The 24,810-nt window shown below is 40.0% G+C and overlaps 2 protein-coding genes across 2 annotated transcripts in view; one reads left to right on the forward strand and one right to left on the reverse strand.

Annotated features, from left to right (window-relative positions):
* The first annotated feature begins 3,131 nt into the window (after positions 1–3,131).
* map3k12 (mitogen-activated protein kinase kinase kinase 12) lies at positions 3,132–22,461 on the forward strand. Its single transcript, XM_077722540.1, has 14 exons — positions 3,132–3,363; positions 6,951–7,474; positions 10,344–10,527; positions 10,614–10,805; positions 11,472–11,630; positions 11,720–11,878; positions 12,075–12,183; positions 13,457–13,566; positions 13,787–13,903; positions 13,984–14,118; positions 16,945–17,650; positions 17,718–17,785; positions 20,015–20,312; positions 21,150–22,461. The coding sequence occupies exons 2-14, from the start codon at positions 7,012–7,014 to the stop codon at positions 21,198–21,200; spliced, it is 2,751 nt and encodes a 916-aa protein (XP_077578666.1). The 5' UTR covers positions 3,132–3,363; positions 6,951–7,011; the 3' UTR covers positions 21,201–22,461.
* A 551-nt stretch (positions 22,462–23,012) lies between these two features.
* LOC144200460 (poly(rC)-binding protein 2-like) overlaps positions 23,013–24,810 on the reverse strand; it is a 9,439-nt gene continuing 7,641 nt past the window's right edge. Inside the window, exon 13 of the mRNA XM_077722640.1 lies at positions 23,013–24,296. Coding sequence (XP_077578766.1) covers positions 24,260–24,296 — 37 coding nt within the window. The 3' untranslated portion in view covers positions 23,013–24,259. The remainder of the gene's footprint in view (positions 24,297–24,810) is intronic.

A 24,810-nucleotide genomic window follows, 5' to 3' on the forward strand; every position in this document is an offset into this window, starting at 1 on the left:
CATTGCACAGTGACTAACAAACGCCTGGCTATTTATTGTCTGTCATAGACCGATAGGTATTGACTCTTCGTTTAATATTTAAATTAGTTTATTACAGAAGCGTATTGCATTCATTTAAAAAAAAGCTCTGGTCGTTTTTCAATATAATTTATTTTTGGAGCCTTTTTATGAATTATTTTTTAAAACAGTTTTTTTGGAATACTTTTTCCCCACCTCCATTTTTTTCTGATGTTTTTTTTTGAAGATTGTTTTTCATTTTTTCCCGAGCCTGGCCACCAGTATGGATTTTTTCCCCCAAAACAAGCAAGCAGCAGTTATCAAAACACATTGGACACTAACACTGTGTTCGACAAATTCTAGACAGAAGGACACCTGCTGGCATACACAATTGTTTCCATATAGTCTATTCAGCGAAAGTTTTATTTCGATATGGGACTAAGACAGTGGGAGATAGGCCTATCACTGAGTCACACTATTTGGATTGTTATTATGCATTTTTTTGATAAGGGGACTGCACTTAAGGAGTTAATGTATGTTAATTGGTATTGAGTTCTAGGTCTGTGCGGCACGGACAGAGAAGATGCTGTTAGGTTCATTAATAATTACCTTCGTCCGTAATTATCAATAACTGCAGGCAGACATCTTATTCAATTATTGACATTTAATTAAATAGAAATGGATAACAACAGGTAAAACCTCCGAGGGGAGAGTCAGCAAGTTCCTTCTTACAACTTCCGAACGTCTCACCGAATAGACGTTTTCGTATGACTCTTATTGCCATGAATCAAAACAATTTACAGAGTTGTTGATCATTCCATCACGTATGAGTAAAAACAACATCTGGGACTACAATAACAATCAAGGTATTTTACCAATAACAAAAACAGGAGACTAGACCTAAACAACATTTAGATTAGAACAATTATGCCTTCCTTGACCTAAGAATCATATAATAATTACATAAAGAAAAACCCGAAGTGCGTCACGAGTGTTATGGACGTGGCAGAAACAATATCTTGGTTATGGGCTCCGTTGCTGGAAATGGCAGATATGCAGTCCTTGCCCGATCAACAATCCTTGGAGAAGTCCATGTGAGAGTGGACTAGGCGGCAGTTCATGACCTCGTAACACATTGAGAATAATAAGAGAATGATTTAACAAAGAAATGACTTAATACAACTATATTTATAATAGTAATACAGAATAAACCCAACAGATGCTTTGGCTTTTTACTGCTACTTCTTTTTTGGAAGCATTTAGCCATGTCTATGCTGTCATACACTTGGAATTAGCTGTGAACAATACACAGCAGAAGGAGCAATACCACAATGCGGCTGGAAATCCTGAACTGGAAAAAAGTGCTGAGAGAAGATGCCACGCTTGAGACCAACTATTCCATTAAGGGATAAGATGGAAGAGCTGTTGGCACCTAACAGGCCGCAAACCGAGTCAAAGGGTTCTACTCAGGTGTCAGAGGCGTGCTGGAACCAGGCCAGTGGCAGGGGACACTCTGAATTGGTTGAAAACACCAAACACAAGGAGAAAAACAACCATTCACGCTCACAGTCATACATAAGGACAATTTAGAGTGTCCACTCAGCCTACCATGCATGTGTTTGGAATTTGGGAGAAAACCAGTGTACCCAGAGAAAACCCACACATGCCCAGAGAGATCATGAAAACTCCACACAGGTGGACCTACCTGGATTTGAACCAGGACTCCCATTGTGAGGCTGACACGCCAATCACTCATATACCAGGCCGCCCAATCTTATGTCCTGTGTTCCCTTATTCATTACATCTTGAGTCTTCAACTTTAACCTGCACAAGGGACTAACTATGGAAATTGGCATTTGGCTATAATCTTACATATTACATGTATATATTATCATTAATGGGCCGACTCATGGTGTAGAGGTTCACTCAGGGACTTTGGCGTAGACAAACACAGGCTCAATTCCTGTTGGTGGCGGTAGGATTGTGAATGCGGACGGTCGTATGTCTCTCTCTCTGTGCCCTACGGGTGACTGACCAGTCTAGGGTGTAGTCTGCATTTCGCCCAAAAACATCTGGGATAGGCTCTGGCACCCCTAGCAACTCTTACGTTTTTAAAAGAAAAAAGCCTTACTATACATGGTCATTTATTTAAAAGGAAAAAGCCTTACTATACATGGTCTCCCTTTTGATGTCCATTTTGGCAATTTAGCGACTGGTCAAAGAACGTCGCGTGGCGGTAGGCCATTAACGGCGTACTTCACGTATGGAAGATGAATGAATAAATGAATAATTTATTCATTCTGAAACATCATCAATATGTCCCTCTGTTGGGTTTATTCTGTATTACTATTATACATATATGTGAAGTAATTCATTTCTTTGTTAATTCATTCTTCCTATTGTTCGGCTCGAGGTCATAAACAGCCGCCTGGTCCACTCTCACGTGGACTTCTTATCCAAGGATTGTTTATGCTACATCTCACCCGGTATCGGGCTCTGAGGGCTGTTGATCGGGAGGCAGCAAGGACTCGGGATATCTGCCACTTCCATAACACTCGTATAGTGTGCATACCTTGTGATGCACTTCGTGCTTCTTTATGTAATTGTTATATGATTGTTAGGTCAAATGAAGGATTGTTATTATAGTTACAGTTGTTGTTTTTGAACCTTGTAATTGTTTTGATTCATGGCCTTAAAGCCGTACGTGAATTACGGTTCGAGAGGATACTGTTGAAGACAAGGGGAAGTCTTGTTGCTTTGCTGTATTGTCCCTTAAGGTCCTTATCCATGATGCAATCTATTTAATTAAATGTCAATAATTGAATAAGATGTCTGTCTGCAGTGATTGATAATTACATCAGAAGGGTAATTATTAATGAACCTATCACCCTCAAATAAATTAATCCTTCAATCTCAATAGTTACATCTCAAAATGTGATTTCAATGTAAGTGGAATCCTGATGTTTATGGGTCTAATATTTTGAAGTGACCAAAACTAGTCACTTGCCGATAAAGGTTTATGAAATCAAAGCTGTCGGGAGTGGAAGGGGAAGAGGTGAGTGATGCAGCGACCCCTCGCGGCTGAGCCCGTCCCATCCGTGACGTCATTTCAGCACTGTGAGTGAGACAGCTCCCCCCTCCTCTCGGAACCCAGCGCGCTGCATGTTGCATGGGTCCCCAGCTATCGATACACATTCAGCGGCATGTGATCCGTCCCGGCGACGCAAAACTGTTGGATTACGGGACGGGGCATTGAAGAGTCGGACGGGAGAGGGGCGGGGGTGGGTGGACGATTTGTTGACCAGTTTAAGGATAAACGAAAGCCCACCCTAGCACTTGACAACGCGACAACAAGCTGGCAGAAAGGTATGGGAATGACACACTAGAATACTAGACCGCTGAAATTTTCCCAGGACGCCAGTTCGGAATTGACTGCCCGTGCATTTGCGCGTGACTTTCGGCGCGGCGGCAAGCTAGTGGATGTTGACTAAAAAATAAAACAACCCATCGACAAGTGATGCTTAAAGAGCGTGTTTGTACGACAAGGAAGCGCACATTTAGTGTCGTTTGCGCCGGGGCCATAAAAATATACCGACGCTGCGGCACTCGGATTTGGCACGCAGCGTAGTATCCATCGGGGTTTACAATGTACGGCCCACGTCGGGAGTGTGATTGTCAACATAAGCTGTTATTTTGGGATTGAGTTTCCTGCATGCGAGAGTTTGCGCGCGCATTTTCTAGGCCCAGTGTCGATTGCCTGATTTTCACGCTCCCCATTCCGCCGTGGTTCTTCTCATACGAATGTGCAAATCGAGTCGCGAAGCGGAGCTGCTCCTGCCGCTGCTGCTGCTTTGGGATCTATGCATGCATATGTGCCTCTCCCTGCACACAAACAAATGATACAAATCATCTTCTTCCTGCCCTGCATACTATAATTCAGCTTTGATGCATGTAGTTCCTATATTGTAGATCATACAGAGGTTTGGTCGGTGCCGTCATCGTGCTTTCGTCGACTCATTCATAAAGCCAATTTCCCACAAAGCTTGATGCTCCACTGGGAAGGCTGGGCTTCCATTCATAGGCAGGAAAGTAAGGATTTTCCTTTCGATTTAGGCAGTGTCTTTTTTTCTATAGATGCATGACTGGCAATCTGCCCGCATTATACTCGTCCGGGTAGTTTAGGTATTGTGTAAGTATTATGTACAGTGTTCCCTCGCTTATCGCGGTTAATGGGGACCGGGACACCCCCGCAGAAGGGTGAAACCGCGAAGTAGCCGGGCGCCATTAAAAAAAAATAATAATAAATAAATCAAAAACGCTTATAGAAACGTATAACACGTGACCAAAACCACCACCAGGATAATATGCTGTTCATTCAGGTGTTTTTATTCCACATTAGAATGCAGGTGTTATGTTAGTGCATACAAAAAAATCACTGCAAATATAATACATGTAAACTTTTATTCAGAAAACTCAGAAATTCAAAAACATCATAGCAGCAATTCAAAAACATCATACGTACTAGTAGTCAGGATGGATCTTCCGCAGTTCTTTGGCGCATAAAAAACATTGTTATGGGGAGTTGGGAACGTTGTTTTTTTTGGTCGGTGAGGATGCGCTTGTAAACAGCCATGACCTCATCGATGCGATTTCTGAACTCGACTGCCCTCACCATGTTATCGTCCATTTCTTTGGCCTTTCTTTGGAGGTCTTTCGCTGTATTAAAGAGGTCCTGCAAATTATGTAAAGTAAGGCCACCTTCGTCAGCGTCGTCGTCGGCAGCAGGCTCCTCTTCCTCCTCACTCGCCGACTTGGTCATCTCACCACTCGCATGCACCATGGCATCAAACAAAGATTTAGCCTTACTTCGGATTAAGTTTCCGTCCACGTTGATTTGCTTCGCCCTACAATCACGGATCCAAATAACCAGTGCATGGAGAGTGTTTGGGAGGCATCACGAAGGGCTTCACAAAACTTACGCTTAACTTGACGACAAGCGTACTGTACAGCACGAGAAAGGCGTGGACTGAGAATGGGCATCCGTGGTGAATGGGCCAATGGGGAGTCGAGTATATTCAGTGAGCATTCAGCTGGCCAATCAGCTTGCGTTTATGCTCGTGATGCGGAAGTGAAACGCCGTGATGCGGAAGTGACGCGACCGTGACGCGGCCGTGATCCCCCATGATGCTTTGCGCATACGTGCATTTTTTTGTGTTTTAGAATTTATAAAATGATGAAATTACTAATTCTAATTGAATATGTTGTTTCCACACCCTGTAGGACGATGTAATTTATAATTTTAATTTAATATCGTTAAAATTTATTATTTTTTTTCCTGAAAAAAAATCCGCGAAGCTCTGCAGGCAGCAATAAGTGGAACGCGAAGTAGCGAGGGTTCACTCTACTTGTCATTCAAGGCAGTTGTATTGCACATAAAAATACAAGAACAATAATTTCAATTCTCCAAAGAACCCGTTCATTTACGTCTCTCATCTCATTTTCTGAACAGCTTTATCCTCATTAGGGTCGCAGGGGGTGCTGGAGCCAATCCCAGCTGTCCGCAGGCCAGAGGCAGGGGACACCCTGAAACGGTGGCGAGCCGATTGCAGGGCACAAGGAGACAGACACCCCATGCACACTCACACCCATACTTAGGGGCAATTAAAATGTCCAATCAGCCTACCATGTATGTTTTATGGAATGTGGGAGGAAACCGGATTACCCGGAGGAAACCCACACAGGCTCGGGCAGAACATGCAAACACCGATGGACATGACTTGGATTTAAACCGAGGACCCGAGAGCTTTGAGGCTGATGCGCTAACGGTTAACTTTTTTTGTGTACAAACACATAAATGAATGGTGGCCTGAGTGGTTAGCGGCTAACCACTCAGGCCACCATTCATTTATGTGTTTGTACACAAAACAAGTTGAATGGTTTTCAAATCATAAACCAGCCTCAATTTGTTCTAAAAGGGTGTATTTAACAAAAACATTTTTCAAAGTAATATATGAGAAAACATCCTTCTATGAATTGGAATGAGTTTCTCACTAGTTGTTACGACTTCCCCTGGTGGTAAGAAGTAACAGGGAGTCACAAATACCACAGCAGAAAAACCCATCCAATGAGGAGCCAGACACACAAGGCAATTAGCATTAAATGACAATTTATTGACGACAAAGTCCACAGAAAACCCGGACTATGGGACAACATAGGGGAAGCAAAACTAAAGTGGCACCCTTAAATGAAAAAGGTAAAAAAACACCATCCAGACAGGTGTTCAAATGAACTCCCCCAAAAATACAGGAAATAAGGCCTAAGGGTGCCACTGTCAGAACTGATGGAATAAAAGTCTAGACATGGGAATAAACTACGTTTAGAAGTGCAACAAACTGTATATATATATATATATATATATATATATATATATATATATATATATATATATATATATATATATATATATATACCCCGGGGTGTCTAAACTTATCCCAAGTCCCCTTATGCAGCCCAAACTAATTAACTTTAGTTTAAAATGTTATATCTATGTGTCTAACTTGTTTGCTACCCCTGGCATAGTAGATAAGCAAACAATTTGAAGTGTGTGGGGGGTGGGGGGTACGATTTTTAACGTTCCTTCAATCACTGCAAGACCTCCCACTTCAAAAATGGATTGTATGTGTTTGCGCTTTCAAAGGGAGCTAATGATTTATGTACTGTCCAACTAACCCATAATAGCAATTAGTTTACATTCTGGTGAGTACATAGTGATTTAGCATAAAAATAAATAAATAAATAAATACCAGCATGGGCATCAGCCCAGTGTTGGAATTGGTACCAGGAGCCAAAAAATGTATTGGTGCAACACTATTTAAGAAATCTGTTCTACCTTAAACAAACAAAATTGGGTTCCCCAGTTACTTAAAATGTATTTTATGAACATGTGTTTTCAGGTTGCATTCTCAGCTGTCGATCATCCATCCACTTTAACCTGCTGGGTCGGGGAAACCCCTGATGAGTGGGACCTGTATCCATGAGCCCCGCGCCCCTTCCCCCTCCCTCTCAGGCTTCATTACCCCGTTATCAGAACCCCCCTATCGAAGACTTGATGGTGGCACCCCAGCCCGCACCCCAGAAACGGACCTGACCCCTACACAGTGTGTCCTCCGAAACGTGTTGTCAATTGAGACTAGTGGGTTGGGGGCACCGGGAGGCAGCAGCCCCACTCCCAGTGATGGAACTTCAGGCCACTTTGATAATAGTGTGCTGAAACTACACGAACACGATGCCAGCCAGTTTGGAAGTGGTGCCGAGGCGGGCCACAGTTCAGAGGCAGGTGCTGTCCGGAGCCATTCGGAAAACATTCGGCTCCAATCAAGTAGTGGAGGTTTTTTGGAGGGACTATTTGGCTGCCTAAAACCTGTGTGGACCATGATCGGAAAGGCGTACTCCACTGAACATAAGCATAGCCATGAAGGTGAGTGAAATCCCAAACAGTGATTAGCTCAATTTGACAAAAACCCAACAAGGTTTGTACAGATTAATTCATTCATTCGTCCTCAAAAGAGTTGCGGGGGTTGCTCCAGACAGCTATACACTTCAGTGGCTCTCATGATTTGCTTTTTTCTCTGTTTGCCTGTGTCTGCTACATTTCTTTATCGTGGCCAAATATTTTCTGTTTTTTGATAAATGAAAGTTGGATGTTTCCCATTAAAAAAAGTAAGACGAAGAACAATAATAAACATAAACCAATAGATACTAAGAGACCAGTGGTTAACATACAGGAAAAAAAATACTTCTACCATACTGGTAATCCATTCATCCAGGAAATGTATTAATTAAGATACCTCAAGATAGTTGTGTTTTTTCTTTTAATACCAAATTGGGAGTTCAGTTGTACAGTCGTACCTCTGCTTGCAAAATTAATTGGTTTCAGAACTTTTTTCAAAACTGAAAATTTTCATTGTGGTTAGCGCATCGGCCTCACATTGGGGGACCTGGGGTCAAATCCAGATTGGTCCACCTCCTCCTCTCCCAGGCCTGCGTGGGTTTTCCCCGGGTACTGCAGTTTCCTCCCATTTTCCAAAAACATGCATGGTAGGCTGACTGGACACTGTAAATTGCTCCCAGGAATGAGCATGATCGTTGTTTTTCACCTTGTGCCCTGCAATTGGCTGGCCACCAATTCAGGGTGTCCCCCGCCTCTGGCCCAAACCCAGCTGGAACAGGCTCCAGCACCCCCCACCACCCGAGTGAGGATAAAGCAGTTCAGAAGTTGAGAGAATTTAAGTATAGCAGTACTTTATATGTAAATTCTGTAATTCATTCCACTTTCCTAAAAAATCTACCAACTAAACCCTTTAATATTGATCAAAGTATCCCAGTTTTGAATAAAATATGTGAGAAACAGACAAAAAATTAAGGAAAATGATAAGTGAATTACTTAATAATGTATTAATATGAAGAACAAGCATGAATAAACTTCAAATGAACAACAAACACAGGTTCTATTCATGCAGTATTACAGTACAGTAAGGAAGAATTTAATGTGAGCACATGAACACATAAACACTTCCGAACAACTTCAAATTATGACTTTAAAACAATTTTGATTTTGTATTTAAGGAGTAAAAGTCTTTCCATCTCATCATTCAGTACAGAGAGGCCATGCCAAGGAGCCGTCGCTTTTATGAAGCTATCATTAGGGAAAGGACAAAGAAAACAAACTTACGTACATAAGGCCAAATCTAAACAACTTCAAATAATGAATTGAAAACAACTTAGCATTAAATAGAATTCAGTCTCTAGATCTCACCATTCAATACAGACAGACAATACCAAGGAGTCGTCAGTTTAATGCTTCCTTCTGCTTGATTATTGTAGCAAAGGTAGATGGGTTACGGCTGGATTGCCATGCAATCTGAGTTATGGATAGATAGCAGGGCCTGCTTTTTTTTCATTTTACTTGCTCCAGTAGTTTTCAATGAAGACCAAATTTGCTTTAACTACACTCAATAAACTTAAAATAAAAGAAACCTGTTAAAACAATGAACAGCGGTGTTGTTGTTTCACAGCCAATCAAAGTGTAGGGAGATTGTCAAGCCGAATTCTAGCCTACCGGGAAAATTTCAAAATGAAATCACTGGTAAAAAGAACTGAATTCGAGGTTTGGGGGATTTTGTAACTTCTTCCTTGTTTTTATATGTTGGAACAGTAATTTGTATATCCAAGGATTTTGTAACTGGAAAGCCCCTCAAATCAAATTGAAATCTTTTTTGTTGTCAAAAAAATAGAACAAATGTAAATGCTATATGCTGTGCATTTGGTCATTTTCACCTATAAGAGTTCAATCATTTTTCAAAATGCTTTTACTCAGTAGGGAAGCGGGGGGTGCTGGAGCCTATCCCAGGTAACTACGGGTACCACAGAGGGGACATCGTGAATTGGTGGCCAGCCAATCGCATGGAACAAGGAGAGAGACAAACCATTCACGCTCACACTCATACCTACAGGCAATTTAGAGTGAGTGTTCAACCAGCCTACCATGCATGTTTTTGAGATGTTTGAGGAAATCGAAGTACCCAGAGAGATCATGCTAACTCCACATAGTGAGGGCCGACTTTAGATCATACCCTCGGCCCCAGAACTGTGAGGCTCACATGCAAACCACTTTTCCACTATTTCCACCTGTTATAGTTGCTACACAATTTGGCCTCCTTTGGTTTGCAAGATTACAAAATCTGACTGTCTATTATTATTCAATTTGATGGATATATGAAATAATTTGAGGTGATTATTTATTCATTGATAAATCTTTTACGGACTCGTAGTCATGATGGCCCTCTGAAAGCAATCATAACTATGATGTATCCTGGAAGAAAAATGAGTTTGACACCTCTGGGAACACTTACTAATTGTCATTCAACGGGACAGAAATGTATTATCGCATTTTTCACTTTAAAGGCATACCAACAATGAACAAGTTTCATCAATGAGCTACATTAGTCTTTTGTTCTTGATATATTAGCGTTGTAATTCTTGTTTTAGTTGTTAGGTAAAATATTATTTGTTCCAATTGCTAATTTATGGGTTTAATGAACGAATAATGTGTCTCATGAGTACCTTACAGGAACAGTACAATAGAGTGATGCTATGACAAAATGTATTCCAGAAAAACACAATTCATATTTAAGGTGCTTTTTTGATTGTGAGGAAAAATAAAGGATTTGTGAATGTTTCTTGTGTACTGACTACCATAATTAGTACTCATTTACCTGGGTTGGGCATTCTTTAATGATTTAATTTATCAAGCTAAGATTTTTTTCTGCTCACTGTTCTATGTTCAGAAAGCTGGGAGGTTCCATTTGAGGAGATCTCAGACCTACAGTGGGTGGGCAGCGGCGCACAAGGGGCTGTCTTCTTAGGCAAGTTCCATGGAGATGATGTTGCTGTGAAGAAAGTGCGAGATATCAAGGAGACTGAAATCAAACATCTTCGTAAACTCAAACACCCCAACATTATCACATTCAAGTATTGATACTTCTGTATTCAAATAATTTTCTCGTATCATTCTGACACTACCAGTATGCTCTTTTCTAATTGATGTTTCAATCCAGAGGGGTGTGCACCCAGGCTCCTTGCTATTGTATCCTAATGGAATACTGTGCGCAAGGCCAATTATATGAGGTGCTAAGAGCAGGTCGTAAAATCACACCCTCACTCCTGGTTGACTGGTCCATGGGCATCGCAGGAGGCATGAACTACCTACACCTACATAAGATCATACACCGAGACCTCAAGTCCCCCAAGTAAGTTCAAAATGTATTACTTTTGATTTCAAGTAAGCTTTCTTAAACAGCAATTCTTTTGTACATTTCCCAACCAACAAAGCACAGCATGAACTAAACTGCATGGGTGTCAAACACATTTTGTCCTAGGCTATGTCACTGCAATGGTTTCTACTGAAGGGCAATCATGTCTGCCAACCCATATGAATATTTAACTCATTTACATTCTTCAAGCATTCTTCATTGCAAGCAAATATATAATAATGTAAAACTAATAATCCTGACATTCATGCTACCCTTCTTTGCCCCGGCTTGCTTAGAATCCATTGTTTGCATTAATACTGCACTGAGGAACACAGAAAAAAACAGGGAAAAAAAGCAAAGCTCTGCCCAGTGTAATCCTAAGCAGCCTCTCACGTCCCGGCCACCTGGCTGTCTCGTGTGCCCGTATCGCAAAAGTTGTCTCAAGGCAAATATTTGCTTGGAATTTTACTTGTATCTCAAATTGCTTGTATGTTGGGGCACTCATATGTGAAGGGATTACTGTAGTAGTATGCTGTAATTACTGTGTGGGCAATGTAATAGTAGTTCATTTTTAGAGCAAACCTGGTTCATCCAGCAGCCCGAGATAGTACTCGGTAGTTGACAGAGTATCATTTAAAAGTAATTTAATGTTCATCTTTTCAGCATGCTGATCACACACGATGACCTTGTAAAGATATCGGACTTTGGAACCTCAAAGGAGCTCATTGACAAGAGCACAAAGATGTCTTTTGCAGGTACAGTGGCCTGGATGGCTCCTGAGGTCATTCGGAATGAGCCAGTGTCGGAAAAGGTTGACATCTGGTAGGTGTAATTATCCGAGCTGAGTCTCTTGTGGTGGAGAAAATGTTATTTTTGAGATTGTATATGATTAAACTTTAACTTGATTTTAGGTCATTTGGAGTGGTGCTGTGGGAGATGCTCACGGGAGAGATTCCTTACAAAGATGTGGATTCATCTGCCATCATCTGGGGTGTTGGAAACAACAGCCTGGAGCTGCCTATACCTGAGAGCTGCCCTGACGGCTTCAAGATCCTCCTCAGACAATGCTGGTGAGCAATTATTAGATATTGGAAACCAGGCTGAGAATGAGCTGAGACTGAGCTGCATAAACAGAGACAGTAGAGCTTACACAATGTGTTATGTGTTCAACGTTTTTTTAAACAATATATTGGAGGACTCTTGTGATAGTGTAGTGTATGTATATACAGTGCATCACACAGTTGTGTTTGAGCTTGGTTTTTGCAGGAACTGCAAACCCAGGACCCGGCCTTCTTTCCGCCAAATCCTTCTTCATCTGGACATAGCATCAGCTGATGTCTTATCCACTCCACAGGAGACGTACTTCAAATCACAGGTAAACTGTCAAGAATTGTATCAGCAAAAAAAAAATCTTAATGTAACTAAGCCACCTGATGGTGGAGTCACTACGTTGTAGTGGGTCACTCACCTGACTTTGGTGGAGGAAAGCATGGGATCAGTCCCCACTCTGTGGTGGTGTGATATTGAGTGTGGATGGTTGTCTGTCTCTGTGTCCCCTACGGCTGACTGGCGACCAGTCCAGGGTGTAGTCTGCCTTTCGACTGAAGTTAGCTCGGCAAAACACTATATCACCTCCTGGGAATAAGCGGGAAGATGCATTATTTTATGAATCCGCTATCGTAGCCACAATCTTGGTAAGTATACAATATTTTACTCAGAGTAAGCTTCTTAGTTGTTTTACAATCAAAAGTAAGAGTAAAACAGCAATCTGCTGGCAGATGTGCTTGTCTTAATTCTTCAGTAAAATAGTTTTATGGCTTGCCCGAGACCAAAATTCACTGAGACCATTATTTTTGGGAGTTGTAACCAAGACAAAACATCTGTTCATTCATTCATTTTCCGCTTTATCCTCACGAGGGTCACGGGTGGTGCTGGAGCCTATCCCTACTGACCAGAGGCGAGGGGCACCCAGAATCGGTGGGAAGCCGATTGCAGGGCACGAGGAGACGGACAAAAATTCACTTTCTCACTCGTACCTCGGGCCAATTTTAGAGTGTTCAATCAGCCTGCCATGGATGTTTGATTTTTTTAATGTGGGAGGAAACTGGACTACCCAAAAAAACCCACACAGGCCCAGGGAGATTATGCAAACTTCACACACATGGACCGACCTGGATTTAAACTCAGAATCTCAGAGCTGTGAGGCTGACGTGGTGCGGGGCGACACCGAGCGCTGGCGGGGTCGACCGAGAGGACGGGGGAAACTGGCCGCACAAAGCCTTCTGGGCGACCTGCGCAGCAAACGCCCCCTACCATCACCAGCCCCTTTGGCGCTCGTCCGCCTTTCCCCCAGGCAAAACATGACCATAAAATCAATTTGACCATTTTGCTGTACAAATACTGAATATATTTGTTGCTTTACCTGCTTTTTCACTTTCATATACCATTATTTAAAATGTTCCCACGGGATCTTCTCCAGGCCTTGCTGGTTCTGATTCATTTCCAAATTGTTTGATAAGCATTTTACTTTCTCAAGAAATAAGACTTGCTTCATCCATGCCTGCTTATTCATCTCATCTGCTGTCACCCAACAAGAGAGTCAGCTCTAACCAAATGCATTTACTTACGAAAATATGCTTTCTTATCAGGCCGAATGGCGAGAGGAGGTGAAACAGCATTTTGAGAAGATTAAATCTGAGGGTACCTGCCTCCACCAACTGGATGAGGAGCTGATCAACCGACGCAGAGATGAGCTTAGGTAGGATTTTTTTAAAGACCGAGACAGCATAGCCTTGGGGGCAGTTGTGCTCTTATTCCGACTACGTACATGAATGAGGCTTTTTAATTTCTTGATGTGACTATTTTTCTCCATCACCGTGGGTGGAAGAAGTGTGCTGGGTGCATGCCAGTTGCTGGGGATTAAAACTTTCTCATGCGTATGTCCGATGACGTCATCCAGATATTTTCTCTTTTGTCAGACATGCTTTAGACATTCGAGAACACTATGAGAGGAAACTGGAGAGGGCGAATAACCTTTATATGGAGCTCAGTGCTGTCATGCTGCAACTGGAACTCAAGGAGAAAGAGCTACATAGGTTTGCTCTCATTTCTCACATCAGTTTTGGGTTATACTAGTATCATTTATTACTGAACTACTTGTTTGGTTTATATCCAGGAGGGAGCAGTCCTTGGATAAGAACTACCCAGGTTTTTTTAGGCACCACAGCCCCAGGCAGAGCGGTTCTTCCAACACCATGGACAAGCTCATTAAGAAAAGAAATGTCCCACAGAAACTGCCCTCAGCAAAGAGGTGACATTTTGTTTATTGTCATGTAGAATTAAATCAGGGGTGACAAAATCTGATTTTTGATTCAAAAACTGCGACAAAGTCACAGAGCAATATCATTTCTTTATTAGAATATGAGGTAGAAATAGCTTTATTGTGACAAATTACCAATTTGAATAAAGTATTACCTTAATATTTTTTATTTTAATATATTCAATTACTACATTTATTAGTGGCTGCCTAGTGCTGTTGAGGTTCATTCACCTGACTTCGGTGCGGGCAGGCATGGGCTCAATTCCTTCTGGTGACAGTATCAGTGCGTAAGGTTGTTTGTCTCTCTGTGTGCCCTTACGACTGACTGGCGACCAGTTTAGGATGTAGTCTGCCTTTTTTCCCGAAGTCCGCCGGGTTAAGCTCCAGCAACCCCCGCAATTGAAATCTTTAAATTTAATTTAAATTTAAATTCAAGAAAATATTTTTTATACACATTTTAATTTAATTTCAATCTTTAAAATCGTTATATCTCATTATACATATATAATGACAACCCTTTTGAGGATTTGTGGTATGGAGGAGGATGACATTTATTATTTTTAATATATTTTTCATATTATTTAATTATTTCTAGCATAATAAATTAATTTGTATTATTACTATTTTATTACCTTTTTTAACTGTGCATGTTTTGTTGTCTGTCTCCTTGTGCCCTACGATTGGCTGGCCACCAAGTCAGGGCACCCATAGTTAGCTGGGAGCACGCCCCATGACCCTTGTGAGGATAAGCAGTTCAGAAAAGGAATGATTTGATTGATTGATTTATTTGATAAGTGACAGCCCATATTAATGAACATATTTATATATTCATGTTAATGATCCTTTATAAGTAAATATGTAAGATTATATCCGGGGGCTAATTTCCATCTTAAGTCCCTTATGTGGGTACAAGAGAAACGATGGCACACACTAGACACATACACACACGTAGCACAATTTTAGACAGCGTCATGATCGCAATTTTGTATGTGTAACCGCTAGGCTTTAAGATGATTGGCGAAGAGGTTCAAGGACAGGAGTTCACGCATGTTATTTGGTATTGAGTTCCAGGTATGTGCGGTAATGACAGAGAAGATGCTTTGGATGAATGCACTCTTTTTGAAGGCAACTACAGTCACCTCTTGAGCCAGCATTTGTTGATGTGATTATATTTTCTTGTACAAAATCTTGCAGTAGAGGAAGGGCTTTATGTTGAAAAATGTTGTAGACTGCATGAGAGTTTGCATCTGCATATTTAACAGTTTAAATAAGTATTCTTTAATTTAAGACAGATAGTTTACTTTTCAATTCAAAAACAAATTAGGTAAGAAAAACAGTTATTTTCCTGGCGGCTGAGTTGTCAGCGCGTCGGCCTCACAGTGCTGGGATCAAGGGTTCAAATCCAGGTCATGTGTGGGTTTTCTTTGGGTGTTCTGGTTCTCTCCCACATTCCAAAGGCATACATGAATTCTAGGCTGGTTGGACAATCTAAATTGCCCCTAGGTATGAGTGTGCGTGAATTATTGTTTGTCTCCTTGTGCCCTGCTAAAAAAAAAAAGGTTTACCAGTTTCCCCACTCTTTAGCTGCTGTCACTGGTAGTCAATGAGTTGAGAATTAGAAACAATAAAAAGAATAAATAAAGGGAATTCAACCAGCCTACCATGCATGGTTCAGGGATGTGGGGGGGAAACCCACGCAGGCCCAGGGACACCATCCATCCTTTCAGCAATTCTATTTAAAAAAATAAATAAATAAAAAGATTATATATATATATATATATATATATATATATATATATATATATATATATATATATATATATATATATATATATATATATATATATATATATATATATATATATATATATATATATATATATATATATATATATATATATATATATATATATATATATATATATATATATATATATATATATATATATATATATATATATATATATATATATATATATATATAACAAAGTATTCCCTTTATTTCTAATTTCTAATCCATCCTTTAAGCAATTTTATTTAAAAAAAATATATATATATATATTATTTTCTTTATTTATTTAAACAAAATTGCTTAAAGGATGGATTAGAAATTAGAAACAATAAAAAGAATATATATATATATATATATATATATATATATATATATATATATATATATATATATATATATATATATATATATATATATATATATATAAATAAAATTTTATTTATTTTTTATTTTTTAAATTAAATTGCTTAAAGGATGGATGGTGTCTCTGGGCCTGCGTGGGTTTCCTCCCACATCCCTGAACCATGCATGGTAGGCTGGTTGAATACTCTGAATTTCCCCTAGGTATGATTGTGAGAGTGAATGCTTGCCCGTCTCATTTTGCCTAAAGATTGGCTGGCCACGAATTCAGTGCGTCCTGCCTGGTGCCAAAGGTTAGCTGGAATAGGCTAGCATACCCGCAACCCTTACATTTGCTATTGAGAGGCAAAAAGGAGGATTTGGACAATTAGCTCAACAATGATGGTCAAATAATAATCAGCTAGAATATCGATTACTTAATCAATCATATTAACCCATTTCGGCCCTCTGAAGGAAACGGCACCTATAATGCAGACGATAAAAAGAGTATGACACTTTGTCACAACACGCCATCCATACACAGTTTATATGATCTCACGGACCAAATATAATTACATTGTGGGCTAGATTCGGCCTGGGGGACTTACTCTGACATGTGTGCATTTAACCAAGCACTGGTGAAAATTGTAGGTGTAATTTTTGTCTGTTTCTTCCTTTTCTTTAAGGCCAGACATCCCGAAGTCTGAGGTAATCATTCCCAAAATGGATTCCTCTGTAATGCAAGTCGCTATTCCGTCCTGCCCGACTAGAAGCTGTACTTCTCCCAATCGATCTCGAAGGGTAAAAACCCGCCATCGCAAGCCTGGAAAAGGCAGCAGCGGCGATCTGGCAGGACCTAAAGCCAATCACTCATCTCCCAACAAAGAGACAGCGCTCCAAGTTAATAGCTCAAAATTGGATTCCTCCAAACCACGTCTTGAGCCCTCTGCAGCATTGCAGGGCCTAAACCATGAGCAGATATCATCCTCAAGCCCTGACCTGATCTCTACCACACTTGAGGTGGGCAGCCAGGGAAAGGAGGGCCCATTACTAGAGAGAGGTGGTCGCCTCAGTGCCTCTGCAGGATTGGCAGAATCAGAATTGGGGGTCCCTGGTCTGGATGACCTGACAGAAACTCCCCCTCGGAGTGATACTCCTAGCGAGGATGCTGCATCACTCCCCTTTTCTAGCAGCCCGGACTCACCTTGTGGAAGGGGAGCAGGATCTTTGCGTGGATCTCTTGGATCTCCCCGCCTACCCCACGATGCGGGGGAAGATAAAGAAGATGGAAGTGGTGGTGTGAGGTTGCCCAGGGGGGTTTCAGGGGGAATTGGGAGTCAGCACCTGACACCTTCAGCCATTCTCTATAGGGCAGCTATTACACGAAAACAGGTGATAATTCAGAATCTAAAGTGGAATGTTTATCAATTCAATAATATAATACCCTTGGCTACCTCAGAGACGCGGAGTGTCATCAGAAGAGGAGGAAGGTGAAGTTGACAGTGAGGTCGAGTTGCCACGGAGACGGTGAGTGACAAAAAAAAAAAAACTTTATGGTAAAATACTGGAAGTTTTGGTTACCAGAATCCAGACATTGCAAGTCTCCCAGAAGTTCAAGGAGTCTCCCTGATAAATTATCCTGGATTTTGTAACTAGCAAGGTATTTTCGCTAAGAGGTTGAGAGCATACAGGCAAAATACTCAAAGCACTAAAATATATTCAAAACATGAAAATCAAAACTTGACTCGGCTTGACGGAGAGGCGCTGATTGGTCTAGTCAGCAAAATTAGCCCACAGGCTTTTCACAAACCTATTCCAGAATCAAGTTCTTAGAACTTAGGGTGTCTGAGAATTGTACTGTTAAAAACAGGGAACATTGTAAAAAGCTTGCCATCAAATTCCCAGCAAACTACCCTAAAACAATTAAATTTAATCTGGTGGTTTAAAACAGTTGACTGTAAAACACTTGTACCAATCTGATCAAAATATTTAAAAAAAATACTAGAATATGCCTTTATGAGGTTTTAAGCAAAGTTACAATATGCAAAGTCAGGAAGGGGGAGAGTGACTAAAATATTTGGAACAAACTATATACCAGATAGATTTATACCAGTTAAACTGCAAACTGTGATTGCCTGTGAAAATGTCCGTCAAGTTGAACTATGACAAACATAGCACCTCCCCATTCCTTCAAGTATATTCCAATCAGTAATCCTCCAATTGTACAAAATTATCTCTCTGTGGCTTGCAAGGCGGGGCATCTGGAAAATGGAAGTCGTGTGTGAGCATAAATTAGCAGATTTCTACACCCCTCCCAGATTTTCACTTTTCCAATTTTCGCTAAGTTCTTGTACTTGAAAATCTATGGCTAAGTTGATTCTGCTAGCTTCCACTGGCTGTGATTATGGTAATCAGACCCGCCATTTCTATACACATCCCTTTCATTTATGTTTGATGTGGCAGAGTTGAACCCATATGCAGGGAGGCAGGCAGACACGGGGTTGAAAGTGCACTAAGGTGATCTTTCATAACATAAGCTCATTCACTCAAATAAAACATTAATACCAATATCTAAGATAATTAACAAATCAGCAAAGAATAAATAGGGTGACACGGGAGGCAGCGAGCAGAAAAGACATCAGGGCCAGGAAACAACAGGTGATACCAATGGGTAACGACAAGGACAACTCAGGCAAGGGCAGACATATACACCACAGACTGCATTAGTGAACACAGAAAGACAAGAAACCATCAAATTAAAACAGGATAATAAACAACTTAAATCTATGCCACTGGGTGTGACGTATAACACATACCTCAGGACAATTTAGAGAAGGTGTCTGAACCTAATTCCGCAAAGGGCCACAGCGGGTCCTAGACTCTGTTCCCACCAATCCAGTGCCAACAGTTTAATCAATGAGGTGTCTTCTAAAATGTGAGTAGCACTTGACTGCAATGAACTGATTACACTTGCAAAACTTTTCTTCTTATTCGCTTTGAATGAAAACCTGCACACACTGACACCCTTTGTAGACCGATTTGAGACCCCAGCTTTACAGCTTTCAACCTGGGCTTGAATGCTGAATCCCAGAACTGTGAGTGCTAATCAAAGTCATGGAGCCCTAATGCATACTCTGACCTATCTTCAGTAACCCAGTAAATCAGTAAGCTCAACTGCCAAGATGAAAGTGAAAGATCAAATCCCAGAGGCGTAAGATGAGTGCAGTAATGTCACCATCATCAAAATCAATATGGATCTGTGTATAAAGAATAAAATATTGACTTTTTTTAACCATGAGTTCAAAGTAAAAATCTAAGTCTACTGTTAAATGTACAGTTAATGAAACAATACAGTAATCCCTCGATTATCGCGGCTTCACTACATCGCGTTTCCTTTTTTTTTGTACGTTCATAAAAATGTGAAAATCCACATTAAAACTCGCAAGCAGAAGCCACTCCCCTGTCCTCTGCTTGCTACTAAAACTCAGCATAGAAAGTAAAAAAAAACAAAAATACTGGTGACCCTACTTCGTGGTTTTTAGTTTATCACGGCGATGTCTGGTCTACATTAATCAGGATAATTGCGGGATTACTGTATAGTTTTTCTATTCTCCAGTTTTCCAGTTATTGTAATGATCAAATTCTGTCAACCACGACTCTCCCATTGTTTTACTGTACATTTTACCGTGTTTTTTTAACAGCGTGGTTTTGATTTTGGATTTTTTGTTTTATAATACCGCACCATGCCACATTCAGACGTCCGACGAGCATCACCAAGTGTCAGTCAGTATCAACTTTCAGCTCAGAAAACCTCTCGGTTTCGGACGGGGAGGAAGGCCACACTACAGATCACTCTCACAGCGGCACACCCGATGTTGTCAGCACCAACACGGATGACAGGTTGGACTACCGCAGTGATGACCTCCTCTCTCAGGGCTCCGAGATCCCAGCAGACAACACGGATCCTGCTCAGGCTTCCGATGGCCTGTCAGAGAGAGACGCAATGCTGGGTCAGGCCAAAACAAAGCTAGAAAGTGACCAGAATCAAAATGAGGTAAAGCATTCCTTGAAATCTCTATGTCTATCTCTTGAAAAAATGGGACTGTTGGATCATTATTACAAAACTGCAGGACACGTGGACTTCAGAATTCTTGCAAAATAAAGTCTTTGGATTTTCTGCAACATTAGGAGATAAATTGTCACTGGCTAATCTTTAGATCAGTTACGACCCGTCCAGTTTTTTGCAGGATTTTTCTTTTTTCTCCTGATATACTGGGACCAAAAAAGTGTTCGGGAGACACAATTTGAAAATTCTCAAACATATATTCTGTGGATGTTTTGCAAAGCAAACAGCCCCAATATAAAATAAAAATAAAAAATCTGTCCACTTTTTCAAGACGCTGTACAGCCCCCACGCTTTGATCTGGATTTTTGCCAATCCATGAATAGCATTTTATTTGATGTTCGTACTATTCTAATGAAATTAGTTTAATTTCAAAACATTTGGTTGATCAAAACATTTTTTTGTTCTCTTAAAAAAATATATTCATTCAAAAACCTTGCTTTCCAAATTATTTAATCATAATTTCCTTTAACAAAAATCTAAATGCTGTATCAACATAGGAAAATTAATTTGAACTATTTTGTTAAGATTATCTTTGTTCTTGGGAGTGTCGGATATAAACATGTCATTTCAGGGCATATTTTAGACGTGTTGGTATTCAGAAAAATATATTTTGAAGCATTTTTTTCCATTGTATTTTCCTAAATGTTCTCAGGCCATGTAAAATGACTCAGAAGCTGCATGTTTTGAACATGGATTACTTTATCATTTGATGTAAAATGTCCTCCATTTCTACAATAACCCTGCTGTATTCCAATCTCTTTTTAGGGTCAGGTCCTGTGCGATGATTCGGATTGTGACAGTGCCGAGCTAGACTAATCAGGAAGCGGAGAACCAAGCCGACCTCCTAGCGCTGGAGCGTGGATGCCAGCCATTTAAGGGGCAGCACAGGGGTTCCACACAGGACCCTCAGACACCTGGACTTATGTACCTCTATACTCTGTACATTGAAGTGTCATGAGTGGACCTGTCGGCCGGAATGAAGCCGGTGCATTATGTCGGGAGAGATCACAACTAAGAAATACTTTTAACAAGGTAACGAGGGCTCCCAATTTCATTGGCTGGCAAATCTAAACCACATAACATAGATTTTTCTTTTTTTTTCAGATTATTTGTTAATCTGATAGTTCAGACATTAGCTACTGTTTGTAGTCAGAATACTAGGTAACCATCATAAATCCTTGAGTTCATTCACCACCATACACTAATGCATTAAACACGAATGAATAATAATGTAAATAATATTGACATACTACCTGTACCACATGAGAAATATTTTATAAAATAAAATCTAAAATTCAAATGGTTTGCAGCCCTGTGAACATATGCATGACTATATGTTTATAATTAATGATTTGAATGTATCCATTTTATATTTTGTGAGAGTTTACACTTTTTTAAACCTAGAAGTATTCCTCTGTTATGTTAATAAATGTTAGTACACTCCTCAAAAAATGAAGTACAAAATAAAATAAGGGGAACTATGGAATGAAAATTTCACAATGATCAATGTGGTTTCTCCGTAGGTTTGATTTGCAAAACACACCTACCAGGTTCTCCGGCACATCATTCGCTTGAGGTTTTCACAAAAGTTAATCGGTTTTGTGATGGAATGGAAACCATTTGGTTCACCTAAAGGGAAATGATTGTCATTGTGCAGTAGTAATTTCCAAGTGTTGTCATTGATAAGCGGAAAGTTGTCTACACACACACGGCGACAACCTCGTCTGACATGCACTGAACCAGGACCATGGCTTATGCTTCAAATCTTTCCAAGCAACAACACTAGTGCAGGTGCTAATATACGTGAATGTGTTCTTGTAACAAATTAATAAAAGGACTCATACTGTCCGTCACTTTCATAGAAACCTCCACAATCCCCCACAACCCTTTAAGATTTCTCCAGGAGTAGCCTGGCAATGTATAGAGCACTTTACTGTGGTCACTTGTCCAAATATTCTGTATCCTTTGAATAGAAACCTTTTGTTTTTATACCACATTGCACATTGTACCCGCAATATAGGAATTATATCAAACGAGAAATTGTGAGTTGCAATAAATAATGTATTGGTTACAAAAATATGTATTACTTTTTTCTGTAATTGTCATTCAGTGTCTTGGACGGGGATACACATACAAGAAAGATTAATTCATTTATCATCCATACCGTGCATGCTCGAAAGGGTTGTGGGGGTTGCTGGAGCCTAACCCAGCTGACTTGGGCAAAAGGCAGAGTACACCATACACTGGTTGCCAGTTAGCCGTTAATAGGAAGTGATCAAAATATGGCTTCAAATCAATGAGTGACCCCGATTGGCAACAAAAATTGAGAAATGGCTCACAAATGCCCAAATAATATCAAGGGACCAAAAATCAACAGGAAGATGCCAGTAAATGTCCCAAAATCAACAAAATGTTACCAGTAAATGCCCAAAAAATCAACAAGAAGTGAGCCACTAGAACTTACCAACAGACAAAGTATCCGCACTCCTCATATTTCACTGGTGGCAAATGTACACGTCAGATGTCTGATGGTTATAAGGAGTAGTTGAAAACCGAAGAGAAATTCAACGCAGTCTCTTTAATAATGGCCAAGTTTATGCAAGCATTTAAAAGAAAACTACTACAACATTCACTTTGCAGCAGATTTATGTTAAATCATTAAAAGTAATTTGGTTAAAAATCCAAGCCAGAAGAATTAGGGTTAGGCTCCAGCACCTCCCATTACTCTTGTGAGGATAAGTGGTATGGAAATAGAAGGAATGAATTTGATTCATGGCCAAGAAGAGTGTGTTTCTGGTCTGGTAAATAAAATAAAGTATCTTAAAGCATGTCACTTTTTTTATTAATGCATTTTTTTAATGTTGTCAACAATTTAATTGCACCCAGATCTACAAGTTTGAAATCGTGCACAAAACTGTTTCATCCTGCAGAGAGAAAAAAAAGAAACAACCTGACCCAGGGAAACCAAACAGATTGCAGGAAGTTATTCTGGAATTAATTTCCTTCTAGTTTATCATAATTTATTACCTTAGCATGATAGTTTTTGTATTCTTTTTGTAGTCTTGCAGCAAACCCCAGCCCAGCAGTTTAAAAAAAATATTTTCTCTATTTAAAACAAACATTTCAAATGTTACCATCATCATTAGTATTGTCTTTTAGTAATTTGGGGAAAAAAGAAAATTATTTTCCTCTTTTTTGGGTCTATTGCTGGAGACCAAGGCCCACCCGCAAACATAAGAATAACATACAAAACAAACTTTTGTACTAAAACAAATGAAAGAGGAATGACACAATTACTCAGGTGATACCACATAGTTTAAAATTCATACAAAGGCAACCTTTTCAACACCCCTCCCACATTTAGTAACTTCGCACGGGGCCTTTTCGACCCATTAAAAACCCAGTCAAGCCCACAATGCATTGCTCAAGAAGCACAGCTCCAAATATCAATAGATTATTTTCTTAAGAGTTGTCTTAAATAAAAATAAATATATTTAAAAGGGAAGGGAAAGAACATTCCCTCTATAATGTTGAGTGCATTTTTTCTTCATGTTTACATTATCTACGAAAAATCTGACAAAAAGATATTTATGCATTTTCAGATTTTTCTAAAACAAGTTAACCTTTTGAGACCATAAAGTTGTACAGCAAACAAAAGACAAGACTGTCTAGAAATTATTGAAATGGGAAATTTAAAACTTCATAAATAAATAGGATACCATGATAGTATAATGTCATAATTACAACCGAGGCATATAGAACCCAAAGCAGAGAAGACAGAGTTCATAGAACTTTTTACATGAAGTTCAATAAGGGACCTCTTGGTAAAAAGTCGGGGCGGGGGCAACATTAGATGCTGATGAAGGGCCTTCATGTCAGTTGGCTGCGAGTCCAGTGGCTTCAGAGGACAGCCTGCGGTGAACAAAATGCTTAAATGCAATATTTAAAATTGTTTGCAAGATCAACTTGCAAAAAAAAAATATATAAACCGTATTTTCACACCTATAGAACGTGCCACGCCGCCTGCAAAGGGCGCCATCCGTCTCAGTTGCAGGTGTATTTTCTGTATTTTGACAATACAAAAAGCGCTTTGTTTCAAGGCACATGTTAGCATGTTTTAAAAATGTCAATAGGAGCAAAACTGAGTTTGATTGTTTTATTGACGTAATGTTTATTCGCGGAAATATAAGTCAAAGTATTCAAACATCTACAAATCTGTCTAAGTCCTCTTCTTCTGTATCTAAAATAAATAGCTCAGCCAGGTGGGTGAGTTCACCAACAATGCTGGGTTCCATCTCATTGTGAGAGTCAAGAGTTGTCGCCATGGGGTTTCGTAATAGTGATTCCAGCTCTGACGAACGCTCAAACTACAGTGCTGGCCGGCACTTTGACCCAGGCATCGACAATCCATTCGAAATCATCACGT

This window comes from Stigmatopora nigra, chromosome 1, assembly GCF_051989575.1.
Source record: "Stigmatopora nigra isolate UIUO_SnigA chromosome 1, RoL_Snig_1.1, whole genome shotgun sequence".
Lineage (NCBI taxonomy): Eukaryota > Metazoa > Chordata > Actinopteri > Syngnathiformes > Syngnathidae > Stigmatopora > Stigmatopora nigra.

Bases quoted from the DNA above. Each gene is read 5' to 3' on its own strand.
- map3k12 (XM_077722540.1), top strand. From the start codon at position 7,012: ATGAGTGGGACCTGTATCCATGAGCCCCGCGCCCCTTCCCCCTCCCTC. The intron at 12,184-13,456 runs GTAAACTGTCAA...CTTTCTTATCAG, and splicing joins AGACGTACTTCAAATCACAG to GCCGAATGGCGAGAGGAGGT. The intron at 20,313-21,149 runs GTAAAGCATTCC...ATCTCTTTTTAG, and splicing joins GTGACCAGAATCAAAATGAG to GGTCAGGTCCTGTGCGATGA.